General features: G+C 39.0%; 2 protein-coding genes across 2 annotated transcripts; both read right to left on the bottom strand.

The window, feature by feature from the left end:
* Positions 1–25: 25 nt before the first annotated feature.
* Positions 26–2,825, bottom strand: LOC101300274 (aldehyde dehydrogenase family 2 member C4-like). Its single transcript, XM_004287040.1, has 9 exons — positions 2,685–2,825; positions 2,400–2,542; positions 1,858–2,241; positions 1,515–1,604; positions 1,250–1,423; positions 1,009–1,146; positions 679–816; positions 536–597; positions 26–455 (listed from the first exon to the last, which is right to left on the bottom strand). The coding sequence occupies exons 1-9, from the start codon at positions 2,788–2,790 to the stop codon at positions 182–184; spliced, it is 1,509 nt and encodes a 502-aa protein (XP_004287088.1). The 5' UTR covers positions 2,791–2,825; the 3' UTR covers positions 26–181.
* Positions 2,826–2,934: 109 nt separating this feature from the next.
* Positions 2,935–6,867, bottom strand: LOC101300557 (aldehyde dehydrogenase family 2 member C4-like). Its single transcript, XM_004287041.1, has 9 exons — positions 6,718–6,867; positions 6,320–6,462; positions 4,826–5,209; positions 4,618–4,707; positions 4,336–4,509; positions 4,087–4,224; positions 3,779–3,916; positions 3,636–3,697; positions 2,935–3,559 (listed from the first exon to the last, which is right to left on the bottom strand). The coding sequence occupies exons 1-9, from the start codon at positions 6,830–6,832 to the stop codon at positions 3,286–3,288; spliced, it is 1,518 nt and encodes a 505-aa protein (XP_004287089.1). The 5' UTR covers positions 6,833–6,867; the 3' UTR covers positions 2,935–3,285.
* Between the last annotated feature and the right edge of the window lie 2,270 nt (positions 6,868–9,137).

Consider the following 9,137-nt stretch of genomic DNA (forward strand, 5'->3'; position numbering starts at 1 on the left):
AGGCTGTAAAAAGTAAGAAATGAATGAACTCTGATGCTGTTGTTGAAATCAATTTCTGGATTTGGCTCTAGTTTTATTATGCATACCAATTGTGCCTATTACATGTTTGATGAAATGCCTCTGCTAACCCATCTATGATGATAGAGCTAGACTTATTTTACAACACAAAAACAGAGTAAATTTAGAGCCAGGGAGAGTTGTAGATTGGAGTGACCACTGATTTGATATGCATATACTTGTGGAGGCCTTCCATACCCATGTCTTTTCCAAAGCCACTCATCTTGTATCCACCAAAAGGGGCGTCGTTGTCGGCGGCGAGGTAGCAGTTGATCCATATGGCACCGGCGCGGATTGACCTTGAGACGGTGTTGGCAATGTCGATGTTCTTGGTTACAATGCCTGCTGCTAGGCCATATTTGGTGTTGTTGGCTCTCTGTATGGCCTCTTCTATGGTCCTGCAATAGAATAGGCTCACAGTTAGGGGACATTTTCGAGCTGATGTGAAGCGCGAAATGGGAGCAAGGGTTTTACTTACTTGAACTTCATCACAGACATTACAGGTCCGAATATTTCATCCTTGGCTATCATCATGTCATCCTGAGGGAGTTGTTAGAACAAATAATCAGATGAAACAGAACAAACATTCGCGATATTGACCTGAATTAGCTAAGAGTGTACCTTGACATCTGTGAACACTGTTGGCTCAATGTAGTAACCCTTGTTGCCCACAGGCTTGCCTCCTGTTAGCAAAGTGGCTCCTTCTCTTTTTCCATGCTCAATGTAGGTTAAAACTCTCTCAAACTGCTGCCTACAAACCTGCGATTGTTGTCACGACTGACAGACGTTAGAATCTAGAGGGATCACATTGCATAACCATGAAGAATTCGATCAGAAGCATAGTACATAGCATAGATCAATCGGAAAACTGCATCGCCTTGTTGATGACTATAAATATTGATCGAAAAGAGTGACTGAACATTCACTATTTTCAGGATTCGCTTGTGTTACCTGGGGTCCTTGACGAACATTAGGATCAAAAGGATCCCCAACAGTCCAATATTTTGCCTTCTCTTTCAGCTTCTTCACTAGTTCATCATGAATCCCTTCTTGAACTAAAACACGAGAACTTGCCACGCAAGTTTCTCCCTGAAAACATGAATGACGCAAAGTTACCTCACTGCAATAATTTCCATTCAAGTTAAAAGAACTTCAGATTTGAAGATGGATGATACAAATTAATGATCCTGACCTTGTTGAAGAGGATCCCCAAGAGAGCAAGGTCAGCAGCCTTATCTACATCAGCATCATCAAAGATTACAAGGGGTGACTTGCCGCCTAGTTCAAGTGAAACTGATTTTAAGTTGCTCTTTGCTGCAGCCTGCATCACTAGACGGCCTACGTCTGTAGAACCAGTAAAACTGACCTGAAATGTCAAGAAATCAAACCAAGTATCAGTAGGTGTTACATTAAGCCTTAGCAATGACCAAGTTGGAAGCAGAAGAGCTGGAACTTACTTTGTCAATGTCCATATGATAACTGACGGCCGCACCAGCAGTCTCTCCAAATCCATTTACGACATTGATCACTCCATCAGGAACACCAGCCTTCATAAAGAAATCAAAAGCCAAAGTCACTACTACATCTAAGCTACATTGGCAATGCAAACATTTGAATTCTCTTCTAAATATATGCCGTCAGGAAGTGAGCTTATATTAAAGAGAGAATTCACATAATCTCGCGACATAGCGGCGTGTACTAATCGATCATCTGACTACATAACATGTCACACTATCGCCACATAGCATGACAAAGCAACTATGCCGGATCAGAACCATGAGAATGATTTTTCAAGCTTACCAGCTGGGCCAGATGAGCCAAATAGAGAGCCGAAAGAGGTGTCTGCTCAGCCGGTTTGATGACCATGGTGCAACCAGCAGCTAAGGAAGGAGCGACCTTAAAAGATAACATGCCGCATGGAAAATTCCATGGAATGATGTGTCCAACAACACCAACTGGTTCGAGTAAAGTATAAGCTTGAAGCTCAGTCGACATTTTGAGCACATTTCCGTGAATTTTATCAGCTGCACCCGCATAGTAACGGAAGGTCTGTGCTGCCTGAGGTATGTCTATGGCTATGCCCATACTGAACAACTTCCCAGCATCAACTGTATCCAATTTGGCTAGTTCTTCTGCATGTTCATCAATCAAGTCTGCAAACTTCATCATGATCCTTCTCCTCTCCTGAACATTGGTCAAGGCATTACATCAACAATCGTTAGCGAAAATAAGAAAGGCTGATTCGAAATTCCGAACAAATTAATTAGATAAAATCAACAGTGACATCTCTACTAGGACTAAAAATGGCAAACTAGTCAAGAGTAGAGAAACGTAATACGTACAATGCCGGGCAAACGAGGCCAGGTGCCATGGTCAAAGGCGGCTCTTGCAGCTTTGACTGCCAAATCCACGTCTTCCTTATCTCCCTCTGCAACTCTGGTTATCACCTCCCCTGTTCTTGGATCGATTGTCTCAAATGTTTTACCTTCATTAACGAACAAGAAACCAATATGGATCGCAAACTCTTGTTAGCTAATGTTTCCCCATATGATCGTGTGACTAAATCATAACGATACAGAGAAGATTAACATGTGTTCGAGACAAGTGAATCAGGAATATTCAAGTACCTGAAACAGAATCCACGAACTCTCCATTGATGAAGAGCTTGGTGAACTTTATAGTTGGCAGCTTCACAAAGGACTCCTCGGAGCTGGCGTTACTATTGGCACCCATTTCTGTTTTTGTTGTTCTTGCTAGTGTTTAACTGTATCGTCTATGTTGAGGTTGTAGTGTTTATATAACAAAAGGATAGGACTACAGAGGAGGCAAAAGTCTTCTATTCAAATTAAAAAAATCTTAGTTGTAGACTAGTTGTGACTGTTGAATGTTCTCAGACTACCTTATTTGAATTTGGTACAAAAACAATGGTAAGATATTGTAGCAAACTACAATTTCTAATACAATTCCTCATAGTAACTCAACAGTTTTCTATAACTTGGATCTATTTGTAGCTCTATAGTCTATACTCTTTCAGAGATATCTTGAAGGTGACCAATACCTAAATTATCCTTTCAGGCTCGCAATTAAAACAGTGGAAAATCAAATACATAGTATACAAAAAACACACTTACAATATTTTTTGACATATCCCACAAAAAAGTATACAACTTCATCTAAATAACTTATTGTGCACTACTGCAAGTTGCTAGCATTCTTTTGGTATAGGATTTACAGCCAAGGAGAGTTATAGATGGGAGTGACCACAGATTTAGTATGCAGAAACTTGTGGAGGCCCTGCAGACCATAGTCTTTTCCAAAGCCACTCATCTTGTATCCTCCAAAAGGGACATCATCGCCGAAGGCGAAGTAGCAGTTGATCCATATAGTACCCGCGCGGATAGATCTTGAGACAGTGTTGGCCACATCGATGTTTTTGGTTACAATGCCGGCTGCTAGGCCATACTTGGTGTTGTTAGCTCTCTCTATTCCCTCCTCAATGGTCCTGCACAATTGCTCATTGTTGTAAGTAAATTATATCTATTCAGAAGAGCTAAAAAAGGAATCAGTTTTGTGCTTACTTGAACTTCATTAGTGACATGACAGGTCCAAATATTTCATCTGTGGCTATAAGCATGTCATCCTGAGGGAGTTGTTATAACATTAATCAGATGAACATGGAAGATCAAACAAGATTAACATAATTAACTGTATCATTTTTTACCTTGACGTCAGTAAATACTGTTGGTTCAATGTAATAACCCTTCTTTCCCACAGGCTTGCCCCCTGTCAACAAAGTTGCTCCTTCTCTTTTTCCATGTTCAATGTACGTCAAGATTTTCTCATACTGTGTTTTATCTACCTGCAAATTTAAATGAATGTCATGAATCTGAAATCATAGGATACATTATCTTCTGTATAACTTTCGAATTCGCTATGGTAGTACATAGATATATCAAAATCTACCATGTTGATGGCTATAAATATCGAAATAGTCTAAAAGGCAGTATGATCATCGTCATATATATATACCTGGGGTCCTTGACGAACATTAGGATCAAAAGGATCCCCAACTGTCCAATCTTTTGCTTTCTCTTTCAACTTCTTCACAAGTTCATCATAAATCCCTTCTTGAACAAACACACGAGAACTTGCCACACAAATTTCTCCCTGTAAAATGTGAATGACACAAAGTTAATTAACCCTGCTACATGCATATAGAGCTATGAATGAAACTCCTGACTACAAAAAATTACGTAAACTAAAACTATAAAAACTGACTTTGTTGAAGAGGATCCCCAATAGAGCAAGGTCAGCAGCCTTGTCTACATCAGCATCATCAAAAATTATTAGAGGTGACTTGCCCCCTAGTTCAAGTGATACTGCTTTTAAATTGCTCTTTGCTGCAGCCTGCATCACATGACGTCCGACCTCCGTGGAACCAGTGAAACTGACCTAAATTATTACGAATTTAATCAAGTATCAATTTGTATTACATCAAGCTATTAAACTGTGCTGAAAGTTGAGTAACCAAAGATTCCAAGAGAAAGAGCTAGAGTTTACTTTGTCAATGTCCATATGATGGGTTATGGCAGCACCAGCAGTCTCTCCATATCCAGTGATGACATTGAGCACTCCATCAGGAACACCAGCCTTCACAAACAACACAAGCCAAAGTCACCACTAGCAATACTAATGCACGTCATAGGCTTGATAACATAACAAATCTACTCAAGTTATACTATGAGAAGGTTTGTCCATGCTTAATTACCAACTTAGCAAGATGAGCATAATAGAGCGCCGATAGAGGTGTTTGCTCCGCAGGTTTGATCACCATTGTGCAACCTGCTGCCAAGGAAGGAGCAACCTTTGCGAACAGCAGCGTGCTGGGAAAATTCCATGGAATGATGTGTCCAACAACTCCAAAGGGTTCGAGTAATGTATAGGCTTGAAGCTCGCGTGACATTTTGAGCACCTCTCCATGAATTTTATCAGCTGCACCAGCATAGTAACGTAGAGTCTGTGCTACTAGAGGTATGTCAACAGCTTTGCCAAAACTGAACAACTTCCCAGCATCAACTGTATCCAACTTGGCTAGTTCTTCGCTATGTTCATCAATCAAGTCCGCAAACTTCAACATAATCTTTCCCCTCTCCTGAACAATATCACATCAAGCCATCAATTTAAGATCACTCTTAAGTATTCACACTAAAGTAAAGTAATTAATATATTTCAAGTGTTACTAAATATACAAGCCAATAAGCTTAATATTAATTAGATGACAGTTTAATTTTAGATATACACAATTTTCATTAATTAATTAATTGTCTAAAATTTGAGCAAACTTCACTTTTCCTTAACAAGTATGATCAGCTCTATCTGGTCCAGAAAAGGACTAGCTAGAGAAAATGAGAAGTAATGATCAAGGACTTTTCAGATGGTAAAATTTGAAAATCAGATAGTTGACCAGAAGAACAAACAACCGGATAAGATTTTCTTTGGTCAGCAAAGACAAAAAATATAAAAAAGCTTGAAAATGATTTCTATTTTTAACGGTGACTTAATATTAAATATCTTAATCAGTAACTGACCAGTAAACATTGTTGTTCTAAACTAATTAATATATATATTACGTATGACACAAGCAACTAATTAAATACGAAGTTTTACTTTGAAAATTTCACAATGTCGACTTCATTTTTATAATTTTTTTGTTTGGGACCTCATCATTTTCGGTGCCACACTGTAGATAGAAGAAATGAGATGGTGACAGACTTGATAAGTCAACTCGACGAATATCTCTTCGACGGGAAAAAAAAAAAACCTTAAGTGACATATAAGCTTACGTCACCATCGATATCGACTAGATAATCGAAGGTGCTATGTGTTTAATATAAATCATATTTACGAATCATAATGCTAGCCACATGATACGTGATATATCTCACTCTGATGAAACAGTAAACCTAGCTGAAAGACTTGTGGGTGCTTGCTATTTTTCTTATCGAAGAAAACTTTATAGGAGACTAATTCGTGTCGGGAGATCAAAGATTTAACAAACACATGCAGCAAGAAACACCTAGCTCTCGATCAGTAATCTTTTATATGTAGTGTGGTTCATTTTGTCGTCGAAATAATATAACAAACAAACACATGCAGCAAGGAGAGTCAAGAAAGCCAAAAGTAGAAATTTCAGAACCAAAACAAGTTAGCTTAGCTTAGCTAGCTATAGGTGGCAGTAAAGAACAGAATGGGGATTACGTACAGCGCCGGGAAAGCGAGGCCAGGGGCCGTGGTCAAAGGCGGCGCGTGCAGCTTTCACGGCCAAATCCACGTCTTCCTTATCTCCTTCCGCCACTCTGGTTATCACCTCGCCTGTTCTTGGATCTATCGTCTCAAATGTTTTTCCTATTTGCGAAACCAAAACATCAGTATAAATCAGAATGTATGTACGTGTAGGTGTTGTGCTTTCTGAAACCTTAGCCGATGACACGTTGAAGCTGATGACATGCATAAGTCCAGAAATGGTAGCTAGCTTGCTAGCTAGAATATATATGCGTTTGGATCTTTGAACAATACAGAAACTAAACATCATCAACAAGCTAGCTAGCAGTGGTTTGTGACTTGTGAAACATGATAACGATCGAGGAAGAAGGTATGTACCTGAAACGGAGTCGACGAATTCGCCATTGATGAAGAGCTTGGTGAACTTTATCGTTGGCATCTTCACAAAGGACTCCTCGGAGCATGCAGAGCTTCCATTACTTTGGCCACCCATTATATCTGTTTCCTGTCAAGAGACTTGTTTTTGCTTCGTTTCGTATAGATTGAGAATGTTTATATAGACGAGCCAAGAGGCAAGAAGCAAGACGCAAGAAGGAAACGTAATTGTTTTTTTTGTTTTCTTTTCAACTGAGGAGACGTAATTGTTTAGCAAATAGGTAACTTCCGGTGGAGACACTAGAAATATAGAAATTTAGTTAACTTTTTTTAGATATAGAAAATAAAAATAAAATTCAACTGAGTTCCTGAATTCAAGTCTGAGATCATTAACAAAGGAGATGCTAAACACCGAAGTGGTAGACTTGGTGGCTTGGTGCACCCCAGTGAGATTACGTACCCAGATGAACATTTGAATTCTTTTAAGGCAATTGACTCAATTAGCTTTCCTAATCTTGTTCTTAGATAATAGTTTGATCACTGTCACTTGTATTAGTCTAAAATAAAATTGCTCAACCATGTCTGAAGCTGAATGAACTCCCAAGATTAAATAAATGATGTGGCTGCTATTGGATTTGTATAACACAAGAGTTTGGAGGTGATAGCTAAATTAAAAGCTATTTATTTTCCTTATTCTCCTGCAAATTTGTCGATTGTAATATAGAGAAATAAGGGTCTCCCGCAGAGGATTAAGTTAAACTAAAAGCTTCAACAAAAGTCACAAAACGTGACTGCAGCTCCTATTGAACAACAGTCGAAAAATAAAAGTAAAACCTAACCTAGAATGTTCAGAAAAACACGAAAATTTACAGAGGTGTACTAGACACACAGAGAGTCTAGCACACAAAATTTGAGACAAATCGGAGTTGATTTGATAGGGAAATAAAATACAGGAATATGACGAACAGAAGATAAGAAAACTGAAAACTGATTTCAAAGTAGTTGAAAATCAAGATAATGAGACTAGCTAGGGAGGAAGTATCCACCCCCCCCGACAATCACACACAACACACTTTGTCCAATTTGTGACCAACTAACTCAATTGAAGATGCTCAGATTGACTCGGTACGCTTGAGTACAATCTATTACTCTTTCTTACTTTGTACGTTAGGCAGGAAGTGCTCTACACCTAAACTATTCTCAAACATTGTAACCTAAAGGTACGTTTATTAGGTTAAACAAGCAGAGATCAATAAACATGAAAAGAGTTTGAGCAATCACTAGGCATCGCAATAAACTTAGCGCCTTGCTAAACCTAGGGTTTCGTCTACTCGCTAGTAAAAACTACCGATTACTTCTCTAGACAATTTGAGGGATCCGATATTGACCCAAGCATCAAATAATCAAAGTATTAGAACCCTAGCATGTATACTAAGTAGGCCTCCAAAGCACACACACAAAGAATTCATCGATGAACAATCGGTAAACAAAACCTCAATCTTATTAATTACAAAAACAAATTGAAAATCAAAGCATGTTATGAATCATGTCTAGGGGCTTCAACAGCCCCCTAGCTACTATGAGTTTAGTTGCGCATAATGAAAATTAAAAACACAAAAGAGTTCATGGAAGGGGAAGACAACAATAACCAAGCTTGGAGAATCCTTGAGAAGAGATCAATCTTGTTCCGTCCGATTCTTGTGTTCTTTTCTTCCCGACTTGTCTTCTTTTCTTTTGAAATCCACCAAGCATGAATAGAAGAAATTCCTTATCAGATTTCCGGTGCTCATTGATCACCATTTCCACATGTTCAAAGAAATCAAAAGGCACTTCGATGAATGGAGCATGTGGAGAGCCTAAATGTGGCAAGGAAGAGTCTGGTGGGCGAACATGCGCTGGCAATAGAGGATCAAATATGGAAGCTTTGACGGTCTCCCCCTCTAAGCAATAACTCACATCATGCTTGGAACACTCTTGATTTTCATGAGGTATTGTGATCTCCTCCAACACATGGAACTCATTATCAGCTTCAAGTTCCTCATTGTTAGAGTCATTGAAGTTCTCTTCATAGACCACCTCGACATTTGAGTCTTCTTCCTCCTCTACGATGTAGTTAAGTGATGTACCATGAGATTGAAGCAAAGAGGTGGTTACATGAAGCTCCCATAGGACTGGCATATGTGTGTGAGTTCGTCTGTATGTCTAGCTTGTCTCTGTAAATATTTGTATTTTTCTGAGTAGTTTACGTTAGTCAACTAATTAGGTTTCCGACTGCTGGTCGTTAGGATCAGTAGTCACTTTTGTGACGTCTTTTGAGTAGTTAGATTCAGTTAGTCCTCTGCGGGAAAGACCCTTGTTTACCCTTTGCTACGATCGACAATCCTAAGTGTGAATAAGGAAAATTAGTAGCTTTTTATTCAGCT

The sequence above is a fragment of the Fragaria vesca genome, linkage group LG1 (genome assembly GCF_000184155.1).
Source record: "Fragaria vesca subsp. vesca linkage group LG1, FraVesHawaii_1.0, whole genome shotgun sequence".
Lineage (NCBI taxonomy): Eukaryota > Viridiplantae > Streptophyta > Magnoliopsida > Rosales > Rosaceae > Fragaria > Fragaria vesca.

Bases quoted from the DNA above. Each gene is read 5' to 3' on its own strand.
- LOC101300557 (XM_004287041.1), bottom strand. From the start codon at position 6,832: ATGGGTGGCCAAAGTAATGGAAGCTCTGCATGCTCCGAGGAGTCCTTT. The intron at 4,510-4,617 runs GTAAACTCTAGC...GTAATAATTTAG, and splicing joins ATCATATGGACATTGACAAA to GTCAGTTTCACTGGTTCCAC. The intron at 3,698-3,778 runs GTAAAAAATGAT...CAACTCCCTCAG, and splicing joins CAGTATTTACTGACGTCAAG to GATGACATGCTTATAGCCAC.
- LOC101300274 (XM_004287040.1), bottom strand. From the start codon at position 2,790: ATGGGTGCCAATAGTAACGCCAGCTCCGAGGAGTCCTTTGTGAAGCTG. The intron at 817-1,008 runs GTAACACAAGCG...CAACAATCGCAG, and splicing joins ATGTTCGTCAAGGACCCCAG to GTTTGTAGGCAGCAGTTTGA. The intron at 456-535 runs GTAAGTAAAACC...ATTCTATTGCAG, and splicing joins ATGTCTGTGATGAAGTTCAA to GACCATAGAAGAGGCCATAC.